This window comes from Corvus moneduloides, chromosome 2 (assembly GCF_009650955.1).
Source record: "Corvus moneduloides isolate bCorMon1 chromosome 2, bCorMon1.pri, whole genome shotgun sequence".
Taxonomy (NCBI): domain Eukaryota; kingdom Metazoa; phylum Chordata; class Aves; order Passeriformes; family Corvidae; genus Corvus; species Corvus moneduloides.
The window spans coordinates 56,158,752-56,180,623 of NC_045477.1; the positions used below are offsets into that span (position 1 = coordinate 56,158,752).

The 21,872-nt window shown below is 34.8% G+C and overlaps 1 protein-coding gene across 7 annotated transcripts in view; it reads right to left on the minus strand.

The window, feature by feature from the left end:
• Nucleotides 1-21,872, minus strand: part of LRCH1 (leucine rich repeats and calponin homology domain containing 1) — a 118,870-nt gene that overhangs the window by 31,761 nt on the left and 65,237 nt on the right. For 6 of the 7 annotated variants that reach the window (XR_004238267.1, XR_004238266.1, XR_004238269.1 and 3 more), the window contains exons 6-15: nt 21,163-21,290; nt 19,171-19,255; nt 14,670-14,775; nt 14,326-14,438; nt 12,817-12,884; nt 11,679-11,765; nt 8,780-8,816; nt 7,946-8,059; nt 5,858-5,905; nt 4,560-4,632 (exon numbers count right to left, since the gene is read on the minus strand). Coding sequence is in view for 3 of the 7 variants with exons in the window: in XM_032099761.1 (XP_031955652.1) it covers nt 4,560-4,632; nt 5,858-5,905; nt 7,946-8,059; nt 8,780-8,816; nt 11,679-11,765; nt 12,817-12,884; nt 14,326-14,438; nt 14,670-14,775; nt 19,171-19,255; nt 21,163-21,290 (859 nt within the window). In the remaining 4 variants the exon portion in view is untranslated. The remainder of the gene's footprint in view (nt 1-4,559; nt 4,633-5,857; nt 5,906-7,945; nt 8,060-8,779; nt 8,817-11,678; nt 11,766-12,816; nt 12,885-14,325; nt 14,439-14,669; nt 14,776-19,170; nt 19,256-21,162; nt 21,291-21,872) is intronic. The other variant, XR_004238268.1, reaches the window with a different exon arrangement.

Sequence of the window (21,872 nt, forward strand, 5' to 3'; positions counted from 1 at the left end):
CTGGGAGTCGGCACAACTTAAACTCTGAGTAGAGTCAACACTGGGTAACAGAACATAGATTTATGGCAAAAGATAAACAGTCTGACTCTGGTAGCAATTGGTATTCTCAATTATTTTCCAAAGTACACAGATAATGCCGTTAGGAAAGAAAACAAACGGAAGGAATAAATATCCAAAGATTAGAAAAACAGTAACGAGCACTCAAATGAGAGAAAAATACTGTCAAGTTTCAATGATATGTTCCAACTAACTTGAAATACAAGCATGTCTACTATAGATGCTAACATTGTGCTTCAAGTTCTCTACAAGTCACCCAAACTGAGGGCACTATATTCACAAGTAATGTTATGCTACGTAAACAGTTGCAAGGGAACAACTCCTCACTTCAGAATTCAAAGTGCTTTGTCACTTTGAGTTTTGTCAGTGCTTGTTTCAGCCTCTGACAGTATAAATTTTTTTGTCTGTGTTGCTGTCACTTCGTTCAGCAGAAACTAAGAAACACAGTGACCTAGAAATGGCACAGAACAAAAGCAAAAACTACTCTTGATTGCAAGATGTATTAGAAGCTACTCAGACTTGAAGGTCTGGCACATTAAGGACAGCATAACAAGACCTTTGCCAGCTCTCGATTTCAACAAATAGCACCACTCTTAACATTTTAATCAATTCATGGATGAAGGAGGGAGAATTTAAATTTATTAGCAATATATTTTGAGTGATTCCTTTTCAGAGAGCTAATGTACTTCCCAAGAGAAAAAGTAAGGCTTTAAGAAAATGGTTTCTTTTCAATGGTATTTTTTAAGGTTTTCAAAATTAATGTGAATTTGAGAAGTCCCTAGTCTCTCAAAATATTTAAAATACAGAAGGAAATAATCTTAAAAATTTAAAAATCCTCTACCTTTTTACCTTCAACGTAAACTTCTGACCCTTTGAAAAAATCTTTCAAGAAATCTAAACACATTCATTACCTTTCAAAACATTTTCTTTGGGTACTTTGGATTCTTTCTGTCAGCTGTCAGATATGAATTTTCCCAATATTTTGCCTAGCTTAAAAATGAAAGTACAAAAGGTCCTTCAGTCCTGAATACATACCAATATGTACTAACACACAAGTTTAAAACACTGTGGTTTATCCTCTGGAAGCACTTACATTTGTGTGTGTACTTCAAAAAACTGGAATCTTTACCAGAAGCCTAGCACAGTTTACTTTCACCTTTCCAAGAGACATAAACCATTATGAAGCGATGCGGAGGAGGGAAAGTCAAATAGAAAGCAACATTCATTTTAAATAGATGAAAATAAACACAGTGAAAACAAACTCTCAAATTTCAGAAAAAAATATGGTTGCATATATTTTCATTGAAAATTTGCCACTATTTTTTCCATAGAGCATTATATGGATGCATTTTAGTTAGAACACTTCAATGTTCTTTTAATGTTGCACTTGGATTTATGATATTTATAGAAGCAACTAATTCAAATGTAAGCTCTAACAAAGTTAAATAGTTAAAACTCATTAAGACTATTTAACTTCATTAAAGCTTACATTTTCAGTAAGTTTTAACATTTCCCCTAAGGCCATTAAGAACTGAAATGAAAAAACCTATTAAAATAAACTACAAACTAAGCTAGAAAGTTTCCTGGATCACAGAAATGCTGTACCTCTGCACTAGCTCAGGTCTATGACACTAAGGCAGCATATAATTAACAAGTACAAATTCCAGCCAGTGATAGAATGGTTCAAACATACAAAACTTGCATAAAGTTTTAAAGGAAACACAAGGAAGAAACTACAGACCTTCCAAGCAAACCAGCTTGAAAAGGAAAAACATGCAGGCTGCACAAACAGGCCAGTATTGTCAGTCATGTACTACTACTGTATGTAAATATTTCTTATGTGTTAGCAAAACAGCAGAAGATGAAATAATATGCTGCTTTACTATGCCTTTGCGAGGTTTCCTTCTTGCTTCATGGTGCTACATAGCTAATATACTATATTTTTACCTGAAACTGGATGTAATGTTTTACTACTGCTAAGTTCCCCTATCTTACCATGGTATAAATTTAAGGTAAGATGACTGAAACCAGATGTGATCAGGTGAGAAATGGTGCAGTAATGGATCTTAGTGACTGTATCATCTCATATGGTAAAGAAAATAAATTCATTATTATCAAGTTTATGCAACCACATGATGACCAAAAGACACTACAGCATTAGCATACTCAAATCTATTCAAATATATGAATTTCAATTAGTACAGTGCAGAAAACAGGTTCTAACCAACTGACTGTGGCTATACACAACTGCAATATAGTCAAGGGAAGAACTATAGGACTTGTGCACATCTGGTCTTGAATCATGTGACTTGGACGTTTTCTTGCAAAGGACAGCAGACATTGCAACCCAGACTTTCTAGAAATTATCTCAAAAAAAGAGTCACTAGGCTATTTTGCCCTGACCTATTCTAGTCATTAAGTATAGGAGATCTGGGCACAGATATGCCAAGATTCAGAAGTGCACGTTAAACTAACACTTGAACAAGAAGTCATGGTCTTGCATATACTTCCACAAAGCAGCTTCCAGCGCCCAGCAGTGCTGGGGTGGGTCAGCCTGCTCTTGGGCTGAAACCATCAAATGTCAGTCACCAGAAGAGATCACTGAGATCTAGGTTACCTCTCCCTGGGTGGCTCCCAATCTTAAATTACCTCCCCCTGTTCCAGAAAGTTCTCCCTTTTTTAGTTATTAATTGGTTCCCTGTTATGACTCCTGCCTCCTGTTTTCCCCATTTGTTCTGAAAAATTGTATCCTCCCCTCTGCTTGTACCCCACTGGTTGTTTTCTCTCTCCCTGCCTTGCTCCACCCCCCCATAAAGGGGGCTAGCCCGCGTCTCCTCGTGGCTTCGCTGGTCCCTGGACCCTCCTGCAAATAAACCTGTTGGAACCCACACCAGAAGCCCCTCCTGCCGCCTTCTTTGTCTCCGGGCTAACGCCAGCCTGATCATAGGCTGCCCGACGTGCTTCCTCTGAGGAGGAGCCAGCACACGCACCCATCCCACGGTGATTCCACTGAGCCGTCCAGCGAGGACGCTGTGGAGGCCAACGCTGCGTCCCCTCTGCCCGAGGGCACGCCGGGGCTTGGGCTGCGTTACAGCAGCAGATTTCACTGTGGACTCAGAACACAGCCCACATCCTGTGAAAGCAGCAACACGGCATGGGCCTTTTTGCATTCACACATCTTTCCCTTAACAGTGATATTGCAATATTGCCACTGGACTATGCAATATTACTCAATGTTTTATTTTCAATGAATTGTGAAAGGACCCATTTGCTCATCATTTAACCCATATTTTAAATACATGCAGAAATACCAACACTTCTAAATCATCAGGAACAAGACAGAGCCAGAGTTTAACATTCCAACAACCTAAGAAATGCACCTGAACAGATCTGTCTAACTGTATATCATAACTACATCAGAAACTTGAACTATCTTCTTTCATAAAAAAAGATTTCTAGCACTTCAAAAAAAACCCAACAAAAACCAAATAAATCTATGGGTACAATTTCATAAACATTTTTTCAATGTTTTACAAGCAGTTTCACAAACTGCTGCCATTATTGCCAAGTATTTTGTTATGGAAACTACAAGCTTGTAGGGGTTTACCAGCACTTGATTAAAAGCATTTGTGGTGAATGAGAGAAACCAGAACTACAGTCTTAGGATGCTGAAAGATACTGAAAACCTAGAGCTACTCTTTAGAGGTGACATGACATGACTTAATATTGACTAGCACAGCACACAGAAGATAAAAACAGAATTAAATCATGTAGCTAATCCTGTTTTTAAAGGAAGCTGTTACCCAAATTCTCAAATACATCTCTAAGTTTGGGAGTTGTTTTGTGTTACTTGCTTTTAGGTTTTGTTTGTTTTGTTTGTTTGTTTTCAAATAAACTGCTGCTTGTTAAAAGACTGGTGGTTATGCAGATAGAGTGCATTGCAAATTCATTGAACTCAGTTGCTGGCTGAAGTAAAGATCTAACCTTCCCATAATGCTTGATCTTTACTCAACTGTAACTGCTGACAGACTCAATGAAGTGAAAAATTTCCAGAGCAACACAAGTGTTTTCCAAAATAGCCTAATTATTTGTTGAATAATGCATTATTCAACAAAATCTAAACTGTATCACTACATACCAATCAAGCAAAATATCTTATTTCAGTATGTCAGCACAGATGATAAATATGTAAATACATGCAAAATGTGTAGTTATATCCAAACACATATTTTTGTAAATATACATACATATAACTTTATAAAACACCCGATTTACTAGTAATGGATGAAAATTGATCCATATTTAATGTGACAAATAAATACTTCTTAGAAATTCCATCTTGGTTCAAAACTAGAAAACCTTAAAATGTTCTAAGCTTCTTCTAATTGTTGTACAGAAAATTACATTGCTTACTTCTTAAGGGGGAAAAAATAGAGATAGCTAATAATAACAGAGATGTAAAAAACCCAAACCAGTACACACAAATTGGTTTCCCACATTACCTGATCGTGGCTTCAGGCCAAAAGGTATTGTGGTGTTTGTAGTAGGAGACATTGTTGGACTTTTATCCTTATTCTGTGTAATTCAAGAACACAAATCAAAGTTAGACTAACACCCAGAATATAGCTCAGCATATCTGACTATGCAAAATGCAAAAGTTAACAATACTGCATGCTACAACTAATCCACTACAATCTGATCACAATATAGTCCCAAACCTATGATAACCTCCCTTTTTTATTGTACTCTATTCCTCCGCTAGAAAAGATGCATTTCTGACAAAAGAGAGCACGATATTCCCCCTAGTTATAAATAAGCTCAATTATTTCTCCGTTTTATCTTGTGTCATCACTTGGTTCCAAGCATACATTTTGTGGCAGAGTACATTAAGAAAAACAAAGCAAAGGCATGTTTTTTCCTTAGACACGTTTGTTTCTTTCACAGAATTAATTACCATTCTGCATGGTATTTTCCATGCAACACTGAATTTCTGTGTTAAAAATAGGAAACAGGAAATTAGGCATACACCTCAGAGCAGGATTGCCCCTGACCCTGAACTAGGCTAAGAGTTGCAGCAGGAAGAATGGAGCAGCAACATACAGGAGAAGGGAAGGTATAATCATCATACCACCAATGGCAACACAGAAAGAGTCCTATGACCAAACTCCAGAAACCCATTTAAAAAGTGATTCCACTGGAGCTGGAAGCTATAGAAGTCCCATCACCAAGACTGGTGGATGATGGCTGGGTGCTCATGAATTTGCAAGATGCTTATGCCCAATGCAGTATAGAGGGAGAAGCCCTATTTCTGCACAAAAGAAAAAAAATGACGGTAAATAATCTCCATAAGGAGTTCCATATGGTTTTTACCTTTTTGATCTTACAATGAGATTCACACCAAAAAGCTACAGGATCAATAGAATCAGATTCCTCTCTGAAAACTAATCAAGGACATAACACAACTATGCAAGAAGAAATTGCACTGGAATCAATAAAAAGCCTTGTTGAACAAGGAAGAATTAAAAAAAACAAAAATTAAAAAAATGTGTCAGAATGAAGAAAATGTAAAAAAATTAACCGTTTTATACTAAACTGTATAACTCTGAAACAAGCTGATCAGAAAGTATATTTTCATACCCGAGTAAGTCTCTGAGATGCCAAGATCAAAACACATGCCAAACAAACTGCATTTTCATTTCTGAGGAGCTCAGTCATATGTTCTGTGGAATTCAGTTATGTTTCATTTAGTCTATGAAACATTCATATAAAATATATAAGAGACAAACAAATGACATCTTACCTCATTGTGAGAGGTTTGCCCGCTTGTGTTCCAAAGAATTAGATCATTCTGCATGTTTGGAAAGTTAAAAAATAAAAAAAAAAAAAAATTTCAGAAACTGTATTAGTGATGTACAGCAATGGGACATTTTACTAATTATAGTCAGATACATATTAATACTTAGCTCTTTTTCACTGAAGCTATTCATTTGCATTAATAATAAATACTTTTATTGCTAGCTGAAGAACATTCTTTAAAAAGCATGTGGAAACTACTCACACAGATTTGTTATTAACTTTTTAGCTTCAATACTAAGGGATTATAGCTGCATTTATAAGACTTTAATGTTTGTTGGTTAAAATGCAGCATACTTTTTTTTTAATTAAACTACCACAAAAGTGTAATTTAAAAATATAGATTTTCAATACAGATTTGAAGAGAGAAGTATTCTGTAAAACATTAAATTTATAATTTCAATACAACATACTTTTTGTTACCATTTCTGTTATAGTTACAGCAGAAAAATGTATACCACACTGGTAAATATGAAATATAATCATTAATTCAGCATCAATCATAACTCAGTAGAAAGATAACTGGCATAAGTAAATTATAATTCAGCTCAGAACAATTTCCCTAGGGCAAATTTTTTTTAATTGACAAAAAATGGAAACAAAAGAGAGCACCTGGAACACTAGGTCCCAACAGTCACAGAGCTTTCCAAAAGTTAGCAAAATGGGAAGGAAGATTACAGACCCATTTTGCTTCATGACCTTTCTTGGCCACTTTTCAAGATTAAAAAAAATTCTTCAGCCTTAGACATCTTTCATAATATTAGCTCAACCACTGTATTGCCTAGAATAAACAGAGAGAAATCTTACGCATCTGATCATAGCCAGTTCTACTTGGGGACTTGCATGCTCGACCACTTCTATTTTATTCTAGTGAGAATTTTGAATTTAAGATGAATTGAATTAATTTAGTAACACAAGCAGCGACGCATGTGCTTACTATACTGCACAGAACACAGCATGATTAAAAACTTGCTCTTGCAGGACGTGTTTCCACTTCAGAGTGTGCCTAGTATTTTCACCTGCATAAGACAGCCCAGATCAGATCCCCACAAGTGTTCAGGAATATTTTGCTTCTTTTGGAGAGGTGAATTAGTGGTGTATCTTTGCTAAACAGTTCACAAAAATACAGAGACCACTTTGACACTGAATTAGCCTTATCTGTTAATCTCAACAATGAAGTAAAGCTGCTCCAGATAAAGTGTGGTAACCCAAATGTACAACAGTATAACAAAGGAAATTAACCAACTCCATTTTCTGATGTTTTAAAGAAAAATTAAGATTAACAAAGTCACAAACTTATCACAGGAGTATTTGATATTATGATGACGACTATATAAGAATATTTGAAAAGCATTAAGATAAACAAAAAACCACCTATTTCTGGATACAACAAATAATATTAAGGTACTGCCAATATAGACAGCATCTTCTGTAATTTTGTTCTCACAGTCTGCTTGCAAAGTGCAGTCACAAAATCCCCATACAGCAAGTTCTGAAGTAATAAAAAATGCCCCAAATATTTAGGGGTTTTTTGTAGTTCCTAATTTCTGGATCATTACAGTGTACAAATCTTAAAATATTTTTGAAACTTTAAAACTATCATCTCAACCTATATACAGTCTGTTTGCAACATTAAATACAATTAAAAAAACCTGCTGTTAATATAAACTTAGAAGCGTATATAACTATAAGAATATTTGGGGTGAGAGGGGAAGAGGAATCAGGTATTTCATTTTCTTGCTTTGAGATGACATTTTTTTCCAGGGGAATGCAACCCCTGCAACTACTACCCTTTTTATTGGATAAAAATGCTTTTATTGAATGTATTACGTAAGTTCTTTCTAAAGGGATAGGTCTTAATCAACTTTCCATTTACAGTCAAACCTTGAGACTCGTGCTAAAGCAAAAAAAAAAAAAAAAATTAAGCCAAATCCCCACAATGGGCCTAAACCCATTATCCCCACACACAAACTGACAGAATGCAATGATCCATTCCAAATGTTTCCACATTTATTGCATCTGGACACCTCCATACCTGGCTCAATGACCATTTTTCACCCTGTTCACAAGTTCTTGCTTCAGGCTTTGCTTTCTCCATAATCAACTCTCTCGTCCTCTGGAATTCCAGTTCCTCTTCAGGATTTTCTCTCTGTAAGATAAATAACTCTTCCGTCTGTACTGCTGGAAATAGAACTTTTTTTTGGTTTGGTTTTTTTTTTTTTTTTGCATAATGTTACCTTGAAGTATTTCTTAAAAGTACTGTGATAAAAAGCAGACACAGAAGTAAGCAGATACTATAGAAGTGCAGTTCCAGCACTAACAGGTGGATGATGTAAATCTAAAACAACTATTTCATAAAATACATCAGTTCACCAGATACAGAACAAATAATAAGCAACATACATCACACTGTAAAATTCAAAACCCATACTTTAACTATACTTTCTGTAACTATAGTGACAGTACTCTGGAAAAACACTAACTTTTACTTTCCAAAATATTTTGGGGTTATACTCAATGAATATATGTTTTCCTATGACAAAAAGTGGAGATAATGGGGTCAAATGGTAGATAATGATGCATAGCTGAACTGGCACACAGGGAGAGAAGGCTCAGAAACTAAAATGCAAAAGTAGCTGATAAACACAGAAAAATTTTACGTATACACACACAGAGACAAAAAAAACCCAACCAACCAACAAAAAACCCAGAACAATTCCATAAATATGTTAAAGAAGAATTAGTTTTGTCCTTCAGCCTACTTACTTTTTGCCTTCCCTACTTGGCAGATTACTAATTGATGAAATTGTGGGCTCATTTTCTGTCTTTCCCCCCAGAATATTTTGTAATAATACACTCATTAACATACCTGACCAAGAGAAGACATGTCCATCTGTATTTGACCACTATGTATAAAGACAAAGGCAAATATGTAATTCATTGTGTAGCAACTTGAACATCATGCATCTAACAAATTTTTTTTTTTTTTCTAAAGAAGGTAACAAACTTTACTGTAGACTCCTAAAATTCTAAAACTCTTGCTGGTTCCCTGGGATACAGATTCACAGCACTGCTCTCTGAAATACCCATACTTAATCTGCAAGGTTTGAAATAAAAATGTTGCACTGGGCTATAGCTTTAGTAACCATTCTGTTCAGTATTTAATTTCAAACAAATGGATACACAAAGTACTGTTATAGTTATCATTTTCACCTGTTCAGTGTCATCCCTTAAGAGCTTTTGGAAATGCCTCTTGATGCTTCAGTTCAGTCAAAGCAACATTCATGGTTTCATCTGCAAAGTACCACCCTGAGCAATGGCTTGTAACAAAACAACAGGACCTGTTTACTGCCAACAACCATGTCATTATCTAGAAGCCAGCAGATTTCTGTATCTAACCTCTAGAACCCGGTATTCAAATGGAAGCCACAGCCCTGCCTATATATCCCCACTTGATTTACAGTGGCTGAAAATAAAGCAGTGAAACAGAAAATGAAAGAAAGCAGGAAATACAGGAACGCAAATATAGAAATAAAATGCAAACATCGAAAATACTGAAAAAGGTTGAATCTGAAATCTTCTACCTTCCCAGAAATGAAATGCCGTCTATGTGCAATAGGGTATGAAGATTTTAAATTCTGCAGAACACTAAACCAACAGTAACTGGACAAGCATTTTACAAGTTTGATAATCACACCCACTATCAACAACAGCTTGTAAGAATTCCAGGCAGTGCACATTAGGTGTGCCAGCATCACCAACTGCTTCAGCCCCTACAGTGTTTTCTCTAACTCCTAAGGGGCCTTCAGTGTGAGATAAGAACAGTCCTGGATAGAGTTAGTTATTTCAACCAGGTTACCTTGACTAAGCCACCAAAGTTATATAGATGCACAAAAAAAAGTTACAACGTATAGGTGTAAGTTAAAAGCAAATGCCAGTTTTGTGCATCTTAAGCTAAGCGGCAGCAGAAGCATTTAAATTCCTTTCTGGAACTGGATAAACAAAAGAAACTCTTCAGTGTGAAAAAAAATTTTCACACTGCTTTATATAAAGCAAGTATATAAAAAAATGCCATAAAACCCCATAATTAAAAAAAAAAAAAATATGAGGAACCTATGGCTCAGAGGACTGGAAGTCTATAGCATCATTTGACAAGTACTGGGCACTCAGATGTATCATGCTGCTTAAGTCTGGATGCTAATATACAGGAGGCGTATATCAAAAAGCCTATATGGTGCTCAGAAAATTAAAAATAAATGCTCATATTTTAAGGTTAGAAGAAGAAAGTGCAGCCACAAAGGCCCCAACACACTATAAAAACAGCAGTAGAGAAATATGGAAATACATTACATGATTAGACACTTCTAAAAGTAATTTTTCAAATTTACTATAGTGTACTAAATCTGTGTGTGAACAAAAAACAGATTTTCTGTATTTTATTGACCTTCTTAATTTAATAGAAGTACCTAAATATGTAGGAAATACTAGGGCAATGTCTGGAAACAAAAAACCAAAATGACAAAATTTATCAGGCTAACAACTAAAATATTTTTGCTTTTTTCCAAAACAAACATTTTCCTTTTTTAACTACAACACTCTTCCAACACAGCAATAAGCCTCATATGAGATGCAGAAGCAATGGTACTAGGAAGCTAAAGGAACTAAAGAAATTTCCTAGTTATCTATTTCCTAATTTTATGACATTTTATTAAACAAAAATACTTTTGATCCAAGTATTTAGTATATGATTCAAGAATTCAAGTATTCTTTACATGATGCAAAATAAAGCCAGCTAACCATCTCTCTAGAAATACTAACAGGAATCAATTTCTGTCCTAAAAGTACAAAAATCTGCTAGGTGAAAAAGGGGATCAAAATAGGCATTTAAAGTAAAGAACAGTGTAGTCACAAAAGCAAGCAGCTATCAAGGGAGGAAAGAGAACCAAGTATACTTAAGGCTGAAGTGACAAGGAGGTTTCTAATCTTCAGAGAAATGAAGCTGTAAACCTCATAGAAGTAAGAATTAAAATGAGTTTTGAAATGAACTTAATTTCTGAAGGTGATTACACTAAGAAAAGCAATAGCAAGCATCTGGACAGACAGAACTACAGACACCACTATTGTCAGACTTTTCCAGTAGGGCAAGCACTTGTTTTCTTTTAAATACATATTCCTTTGTCTAGCCACAGTTCCAAAGCCATTTTATGTGACTTTGGCCACTTAAAATTAGCATCTAAATTATAAAATCTTGCCATCTGTCATCAGGGGAAATCTAAATAACTTTCTTTGCCTCTTTCTCCTTTGGATTTCAGAAAACTAAAGAAACTCCACCATTAATTCAGGCACCTTCTTTGTGTGCTTCATTGAATTGGCATGAAGATGGGCCGGAAGCCCTTCTCATTCCAACAATATATACCAAGCATGACTAAGAGGAAAATTTATAGTCCCTAAAAGAAATGTGACAATCCTAGACAAAACGTCAGAGCATCACAGTAGTGTACATGAGATGAATGGTTAAGGGGTGTCCCCACCTCTGATTTTAGTTTTCTTTTATACCTTCTTAATTTACTGGGAATCTTGTCTGGATACTCGAGAGAGAACGTGAGTTTCCTTCTTAACTACCTTGCACACACTGGTATGATAACGAAGCACTTGGTAACTTCAGAGAGCTTCCAGTTGTCAGTTAAAAGAGAACTCTAATGTAATTCACAAAAAAATTTAAAATATATTACAGTATATTATTATTATATCAGCTATTGTAAGCATACCTGTTGGAATCTTGTAATAAATCTACTGCTTCTCTTAGTTGTTCTATCATTGCTATATCAATAGTTTGTTCTTCTGATAAATTTATTCTATAACAGAAAACAAAAACATTCAAAAAAAAGGTACAACAGCAATTATCACGGGTAGTCTGAATGTCAGTGTGTGAGCTCCACCTTCCAACGGGCATGCAAAAACTATAAGGGGAAAAACAGCCTCTCTGCACAGTGGTATGTGCTGAATTTATGGAAAGAGCTTCTTCTGAAAAAACTCTCCAACACTTTGTCCTTAACAAAGCCCCTCAATCTAATACGTACATAAATAAATGTGACGAAGTAAAACTTTTAGCATTCAATTAAACAGAATGACTTCTAAAACTGAAAATTTATTTACCAATATCTGACTCTTAAATGCACTCATCCCATGTATTGTTTCAGCATGAATGGTAAATATAATGAATTTTTATAAGGGCCAGCTTGCTTTCTTTTGCTTTTCAACATTTGTAATTATTTTTGGGGAGTAGAAATATAACCTCCATTACTTCTGCCAATAAGGCTCTTTCAGAAACTACTTATTCTTTCCTCCCTTCAGGTTTGGGTCTTTTTTTTAATATCATATAGGACTACACTGCTCTGATGAGTGACAGCTTCACAGTACAGTCATGTTGAACTCCCTTTCCTTATGCACTCATTTCAGAAACTGATGTTCACTTGTTCTACTCGGGAATTAAATATCTATAAACTAACGATTGCTTCAATGTTAAAATTATGACAAGAAAAAAAAATAAGGTATGTTTTCTAATTAAATTGACTTTTTAAATGTACATTAAATTTAGATCTTACACGTTTTGATGATCTTTTTTCAGCAATGCCTAAATAAACAAAATATCAAAATACCTAATAAAAAAGATTGCATTCTACATAGATAAAAAATTATTGGGGCATAAAAAATAATTAGTTGTAATATAACATCCATTCTATTCGTCAATAAAATGTAAAACACTGAGCACTCACAAAGTGCAAGGTTATGCTATTGCCATGCCTCCAAATCTATAAAATTATTAAACACCAAAGTAATACCAGTCCTGGTCAAACTAACTAAATGACATAGCTAATTATTTATAGATACATAAAAAATACTCACATTTCGTCTGCTTGCCATTGCGTGTCCTCTTCTATTCTCAATAATTCATCACACTCTGCTGCTCTGCTCTGTAAGCAGACAAAGTGATAATGAGAACTGAACTTTGCAATTAAGTAGGCAGATAAATTCTGCTTTCCGACTCAGCACTGACCTAATTTATGTAACATTCTAGGTTGGCTGGTTGAAGCAATCCAACACTTCTGCTCCATTCCTCACTCCTACCCCCTTTTAAGATACTGATTACAAGATCTTCTATTCAGAAGATCTTACTGAGGTCAACAGCCCTAACCCTCCTTTAACTGTATAAAGAAAGTCAAGCAGCATAAGAATTCTTTGTTCCATGTCCCAGATTCCATTTGTGACTTTCTGGCATATAGAAACAATGCTTCAATTAACCACAATCCCAACTCTCCTCCTACTTGCTCTCCTACTGCAGCCAGATTTGTTTACAAGGCAAGGAAATGCCAAACACGCAAAGAGTAGCAATTATGTACCTCATGTATAATTATTAACAGGATTCATATTTGACAATTTTGACAGTCATGAATAATTTCTTTTTTAAAAGGAACAAATTGGAACAAAAGTTGCATCCAGGAATTTATATCAGTCAGCCAGTTATTTTGGTTCCAATGTAGTCATAAATTAGATCTCCCTATACCTATAAATATGAAGTGCTACTTATTTGAAAACTTGAGTCTCTTTTATGCTTCCACTTGGTGTTTTGCAACTCTTTCATGTCAGACAGGCAGGACCACTAAAGCAGTTCAGCTGCCAGTAAAGACAGAAGCTCTCTGAATGAATGTGGTATTTGTACTTGTAGAGAATGAACTGCAGAAAACAGAGGCTTATCCTCTTTTGTGTCATGTGTTCGGCACATCAGTAGCATCATCCTGTACCAATAAATTCTACCCAATTTTGCACTAAAGAGTATACCAGCTTCTCTAACATTCTCCAATGATGGCTCATTTCCCAGTGACAATCCCTACTAGAATGAATAGAGCCATTCTTTGTCACCTTTCTTCACCTTACAGGAATACACATCATGATGTCTTCCTATAACAAAGGTACATACCATAAGACAACAAAAATGCAGCACTTATTCTAGAAGGTGATATAATTTGTCTTTATGGATCTCTCAACTGCTACCATAATGTTTAAAAAATTAAGAAAATGTATTTTACTACCATAACATTACTTCAAAACTTCATCCACCACATCTAGCACAAAGTCATCTCGCATTTTAGCAATGCAACAAATACAATAAATCGCTCAATTCAGAATATAATGCAAGTAGCGCAGAACACACCTGCCATTTTTTCTTAAAGCCTTAAACATAGTTAAAGCACATCTCTCACATATCCTAGAAAGAGTTATGGGTAAATTGTCCCAGATCAATTGCAATAATTTTAAACATACCTGCTTATTTTTGCCTTCTGTATCTTTTAAAAACACTGCACTCATGAAAGCAGTGAAAGTATTTCCCCCCACTTAACATTGTTGCAAACTTGCCTTAATGTAGCTCATAAATTCAGTAGTAAGAGTATCCGATTCATCAAACTGGCTTCCTGTTTCTCGTGACTTATCATTGACAAACACGTGAGATGATCCTTGATGGAATTCCACTAAGAACAGCAAAAAAGAAGAATGATTTCTGGTTCAGCTCAATATTTGTTACACAACATAATTTACTTGTATTAAATCACAGAGTTTAAAAACAAAGTTTAAATTCAAACCACATTAAAAATTTCAAACAGGTTGCATATGCATGCCCAAAGCCTTCTGGGTAGGTAGGCAGGCACAGAATCAACAACAGAATTTCCCTGTATTTAACTTCCACATTTTTACATTCCAACCTTTTCTTGAGTTAGCATGGTGACCTGAATCATCCTTTATAATATGATCTTCTTCCACAATGTCTGACATTGGAACGTTAAAGCTGATAGTATCTTCATCAGACGGCTAGGAAAAAATAAGAGAAACACTAGTTCCAGCTCAAACCAAGAACGACAAAAATGTACATATTCACAACAGTGCTCAGTAAAGAGCTGCAAATTAACATGAGAGAGGATACCAGAGCATCTAACACGACCACATCCTGTTGCAAGAAGTTGTAGTCATGCTGAATACATGCTCACAGGAGGTTTGCCAAGCAGAACAGTTCATATGTCCTCTTTTCCTGTCTTCCTCACTGCACTAGTCCTCTCCTTGCAATGACACCACTGCACTGTGCTGCTCTCTTGTGCTTCCCTGGGGCAGCTGAAAACAGGGGCTCCTTGTAGCCACCAAAGTCTGTAGAAACACTGGGCCTCACATCACAGTCCTTTTTTTCTTTCCCTCCAAGACTATTCTTCCCCGCTTTACCAGGAAGCTTCTGAACTGAATACCTAGAGCAATCAAGACGAACTTTGTAGACCAAGGCAACATCTTTAATTATATTAACTGACTGAGCTGAAAAAAAAAAGCATAAACTCTGAAGTACACTAGCCTTTTCTGACTTAAAAGCTCTCCCATTTTGTTCAGCTGTATTAGCTGGTACACTAAACACATTACTTGTATCTACAAATCTATCCCATCTATGACTTTACAGATAGCAGCTGCACAAGGAAGCACTGACACACTTCTGTCCCAGGCCACTACAGCTCTGTTTCTTTGTAGGGCCAGCAGTGACCTGCTCAAGTGGGACCTGCTCACGCTCTCTCCTGAGGTGAACTAGAGCAAAACCACAGTTTGCAGAAGAGGCCAAGTTTTTATTCTTGTTCTCCTAAGATAGAGAACTTACCATTACAGCAGTCTCAGAACTTTGCAAATGTGTTCGCCAGCAAACCCATGGGTGTTGCTTATTCTTTAAATGCTCTGTGTTTCTGTAACTTGCTACTCTGTGCATACATTTTCCATAAATGTATTCTGTAATTATAACTGCTATAATACATATATAGTAGTTTGTTTCATATCCTTGAAGAATATATATTTTTAAGGAAATTATATTCCCCATTTTATCAGTTCAGACCAGTGTAACAAAAAAGATCTGCAATGAGATGGGACTGTATTATATATAATCAGTTATTTAATTCTAGCTAGCTTCTAGTAGAAGTTTGCCATTCTTCCTACTTTTATATGTTCATATTCCATGTAGAAAGTATTTTTTTCTAACTCCTGAAGCTAAAGTGTGTGATAAAGGAGGGAGCAAATCTACCTTGGTCTTAAAAACTCTGTCAAATATACATGCAGTTATTCTTATTTTCCAAGAATACGTTGGACTCAAAACATGTTGTAAACATGGACCATGATGAATGTTCTTTCTAATGAGCAAACTACACGTTATTAACTCTGTGGCTTCACTAGCTGTATTCTTCTGCTTAAGGAGAAAAATTTCAGAAGAGTGTTCAGGGGCTTCATAAAGCCTTTCCAAAATAAATTTCGAAATTTTAAATTAATAGTATTTTAAAACAAAACAAATTAGTAGCTCAAACAGAAAAAAAATGATGCTTCAAGTATTCTAAGCACAAAAGCCACTGTTCTTTTAGATCTGAAGCAACGACAATCCAACAGCTTAAGAAAAAAAAAGACAGGTACAGTATAAATTCATTCAGACAACCAAGGTTACAGTTCCTTCTCTTTCAGGCTGTATCTCATGTGACATTTAAGCACTATATTTAATCATTCTAGATCAAAGTTCATGTTGTGTTAATTTTTCAACTATCCTTTGAAAATAGCACAGTAATATGTTCCTACACACATTATTAGAAGTTCTGGATCCTAAACAGGTACACTTTTCTCAGGGGAGTAACACATACTTTGAAGAAAATATTTTGGAGTGCTGGTATAAAAAAAGGAACAGACCATTCAATTTGGAAACAAAAAAATATTCCTTTTACAGGCTATGTCTGTAAAATTCTGCAACTGATTTTCCAGGTGTTTCCTGTCAGTATACTATGAAACAAAAACTATCCAAAGCAGCTTTGGATAATACAAAAGTATTGCTCCTTTACAGGTGAAATACTGTATCCAACTTCCTTCTTCCACAGTTTTATTTTTTATTCAGACAGCAACAGAATATAATAGACATATAAGAATCAAAACTACTTAACGTTATTCTAAGAATTCAGATGACGCACTTTGAAAGATTCTTCATATACATTACTGCTGGTACTAATGCATCACTCACATGGGTATTAAAGCAGAGACACCATTCTAATCTCATTCTCATGAATTTTAACAAAAGAAAAAATAAGGCCAAAGGAAGTGGGAAAATTAATCAAAATGCTATATTTTTTCCTAAAAGATGAGGTACATGGTACACTGCCTTAAGGCAGAATTTGGCTTTAAGTTGCAGTGATCAATTTTACAGCAACACTACAAAATACCTTTCACTTGAAATGCCCAAGATGGCTTTAGCTGTGAAAACTGATGCTGTAATGACCCTATAAAGTCAGAGAGAGATACAGAAACAGTTCATTTCATCAACTACTCCCTCCTATGTGTATTCATCCAAAGTTAATTGGCAAGCTTCCTGAAGACTACATTAGTGTTCAAACAAATGATTCTTTTATGTTATGAAGTTACACACAGGAAAAATGATGTTGTAGCATTTCCTGTAAAAGAGTAGAAACTCAATAGCCACTACCTTTCAGACTAATTTGTACTCAAAAAAAAAAAAAAATGCCCAGAAACATGTTTTACTGATTGTTTTATGACTGATCATTTAATGTTTATCCAATGTTTGGTATGTAACTTTCTGACTGTAATTAATAACATATGTGAACCTGTATTTGCATCATGCTAATATTTCTTGAACAATTCCCACATCTTACACAGGTATTAAAGGTCACATCAGAACGAAAGCGAGTGGTAAATTTACTACCAAATGCATTTTGGATTACTGATCTCAGCATCTAGTTCTCCTTAATAGTAGAGCAGCAGTCAGGTGGGGATAGAATGAGTAAATTGTTCTCATATAAAAAAAGCTTTGTGCTATTAAAAATGTATTGGTTCACTGTTGGTAGTCTTTGAAGTATGTTTTCCAGCATTTCAATTGCTGTATTTTCATTACAGGTAACATAATCTATTTACTAATGGTGATATTTATAGCTAAAGAGGAAATTCTGCAATAACAGTTTCATTAACAAGCCAGCTGAGCTTCAGGAAGCGTAAGACTGGCAAAACAGTTTGTAAATGTCTCTGAACGGACTGCATGCTCTCACACCTAGAGGAAAACCATTAGAGAATTGGCTAGAAATCATAACAATTCTGCTTCACTTCCATCTACCAAGAAACTTGCCCAAACACTTGGAAATTCACGTGAGGTTTTTTAAAGTACTACTGTATTTAAAAGACCAATCAGTGTGTAAGTGGATTCATGTTCAATTTGCTTTTCAGTAACTATAAATTCAGTACCTAAGCTTGATTCTTCATACATTTATTCCACAAGAAACAGAATCCCTTTTCCTCAAAGGAAGAGAAAAACAAAAAAAATCAGTGTAAAATTATTTTAAGTAGCAAGAAGGTCATCCTTTTATTGTGAGGTATTTCCCATTAGGTCAGACCACAAATCCCATTATTGTACATTTCAGAAAGATCATCATCACTGATTTATACTGCTCATTATTTAGTTATTTATCATTATGTATTCAGTTCAACTCCATATAGATTTAGTGCCCTGTTCAGCTGAGCAGTGCCTCAGAAAAAAAACCAGAACTCCGTGAAAGTCAGTTCCAACTGCTTAGGACAACACTAGTCCCACAAAGCTATCCTTTCTCTTTGCTCAGTCAGACAGAAAAGTTCAGGAAAGGATCTGAAGGTTTATTTTCAGCATTGCCTAGCTGCCAGAACATTTAAACACATTAAGATCTGCAAAGTTTCTAAAGTTTCTACATTTTAGCAATCTGCCATAACCAATCACAGAACATACTGGGACTGGGCACTGTTGATTCCAAACAGGAAAGAGTAATCAGGCAAAGAGAAAAATATGTGAGAAGTCATCAGCTTGTAACCTGTTAACATGTTTACTTTGTTGAAAACAGCAGATGTGAATTCTGGTCTGTTTTTCATTCTCTAGATTATGCAAACTCCTGGAAAACTGTAGAAAATTTTCACTATTGGCAAGTCTGTAACCATTTGGAAGCAAGTGTCTCATTGCCAGACAGTGTACAAACAAAAAAATTTTTTAAAAAAATCAAAAAAATCACAGGCTCCTTTTATCTTTGCTTTAGCCATTTCTTAGTGTGAAATTCTTGTCAAGGATATGGTTGCACAGCTTTTAAGTCTAAAAATCTTTTCATATTATTACCCAACTTAAAACACAGTCAAAATATGAGTGCTGGAAGAGGAGCTGGACACAAAATGCAGATAACTCACCTCTGTTGCTGACAAACGTTTATCACCATTATCACTACCAACACCTGAATCTGAGTCCTTTTTACTTGGGTAGATGTCATCAATGCTAGACGTGAATAAAAAGAATTAAAAATCATTAAAAAGTTATAATAGTTTTTATGTTCAAATTTTGTCCTGGTGTCACTTAACCCTGAGCAAATTTTGAACCATTCTTAATAATAGAAGGTGAAATAGCCTAGTACAGTAAATACTAAAAATTTACAATCTGGTGATGATAAAATAAATCAGATTGTATGGCTAGTTAGCCTAATGATTAATGAAACAACAAATCATTTGCTATTAGCTTGCTTTTGTCCATACACTAGGCAAAACTGCTTAGTTACTAGCTAAGCAGCACAGGAATCCAACTGAAGCAATTTAGCCATGGAAGAAGCATCCAAAATAGTAAAACTCAAACTGGAGTCAAGCGATTTAATTGCAACCATTGATCCATTAAAAATGAACTAATATCTCCCTGAGGCTTGAAGTAATTATTAACACAGAAACCTCCTTTTCATGCCTTAAAATAGACTTTGGAATTTAGGTTTTAAAGAAAATTACTGTAATAACAGCAACTGCTCTCTATTCTGGTTTCATTACCCAATATGACCTCTACTCATTTTAAAGTGCACTATTAGATGCAATATTCTCATCACCTAACTTTTTTAAAAATATACATTATCCCTTTATTTGCTCTCCTGAAAACTGTGATACTGAAATCAGATTGACACAGCAATTTAAGAAAGGAGCTTTATCAGCCTTCACATGACTAAGGTATATGATTAATTAATCCTAATCTTAAATAACCTTTTATCAGTAAACACTGAGGATTGTTTTGTAGAAACTGCCTTTGGAAATCTACTCTGTACCATCCCCTTACCCTAACCTATATTCTTCAGTATGACCAAAATATCAGACGGGACATGACATTCCTGTCAATTTTCTTGTATACTAAAAGAACAAAACAGAAAACCAGCAGGTGTTTCCCAAATGGAAAACCATTCCATCCTGGATTCTTCTCACCTTTGCCATTTATCTGATAGAAATTCACAAAGGGATCTCCAAAGGTACATGGAGGAAAACAATTTATTTGAAACCTTACTGAGATGACTGAAAGGGAGATTCCATAACAGCTCTTGTTGTTTTCCTGTCAGGGTTTTAACAGTAACATCTTTATTATTATTCATATCAACACTTCATTTTCATTGAGTACTTCTCTTCAAGGATATTATACTTTCTCTGATTGGTTATATTACACTCCCTATGTTAGCAAAGAAAGACTGGGCTAAAAGCTGATTTCCAACCAGCTATGGAGATCCTCATAGAAAGAAGCTGCTTTGTATCTGGTTCCTGTCCTTAAACCATGGTACAAGATGACCTTTCCTATGAGTCTGATGCAAGACACAGAAGATTTGGCCTCATTTTGCTAACACATCAGCACACTTCATTTTAAAAGCACCTCAACATCCATGCAGTTATCTTTGTTTGGCAGATGACTTTGTATGAATTAAAAAAGATTAAGATTACTATGTCACGAATGTGTAAACATATAAATCACATATAAATCATAAAACATATTAATCACAAAATAACAGACAAAATTAAAATTTATTTAATGTGTTGATAGATAGATAGATCCAACACTTAATGTAACTACCATATGATTGTTTTCAATGTATTCCAGGAGTCCACTAGGAAGAGGTTAGATTTAAACTAAGGTTCATTTTTAAACTCCTAACTAATGTGCTGCTAACTTTAATCAGAACTGATTTTTAATTTTCTAAACTCTTACAGGGATTTCATTAGAATAAAAGCAAATTTGTTTAACTTAAATCAAAGCAAATGAAATCTTTATGCAAAAAAGTACACTCTAAATAGCATCTAGAGAAACAAAACGGTGGAATCTAAAGATAAATACTATTTCATTGTTTATAAGTGTTACATGAAAAAACAAAGTGAGACTTTCATACATACCTCTCTTCCACAGGTTGTGGCAAATGCTGTGGTTCTATGGCATTAAGGTACAGTGAGTCTGCTGTTTTGATCTGACAGGCTTGTACAGTCAGATATTTGAATATATGCACCTTACCCTTTGTACAAATCTGTCAGACAAAGAAAAAATTAGGTTTATAACTACAATGAAAAAAGTAATTTATTCGAAGTGTCACTTAGTTTAAACCTCCCTGAAATTCAACTAATATTATAAATTTCACTTAAAGGAAAATAGATTTTACTCTTTTTTTTAAATTACAAAGTACTTCTATTATCTACTCAGTTATTTGTGTGTATCAGTATAAATATCCTCAGAGACTAAGACCGAAAACAAGAAAATAATGTATTCTACTTTACAAAAAGCCAACTGAGCTTCTAACTCAAAAAAATTACATTAAAATATACAGTATGGCCTATTACTAACTATAAAGCGAGTAATTAATTATTTTTCAAAATTAGTGTATAATGACATTTAATTAACCAGTGTGCTCTTTCTATCCTTGGTCACATTATTTTTAGTAGTGTCCAAACATACTTATGATGCAATTCATTTCATTTTAGAATTTTCTTTCTCTTTAAGTGTACACTTCAATTTACTTTGTATTTTTTTTAAAGGCAGTATCACTATTGATTATGAAAAGCATTTCTCCAGTATAATAAAACGTCTTAAGTATTTCAACAGCTGTTGATCT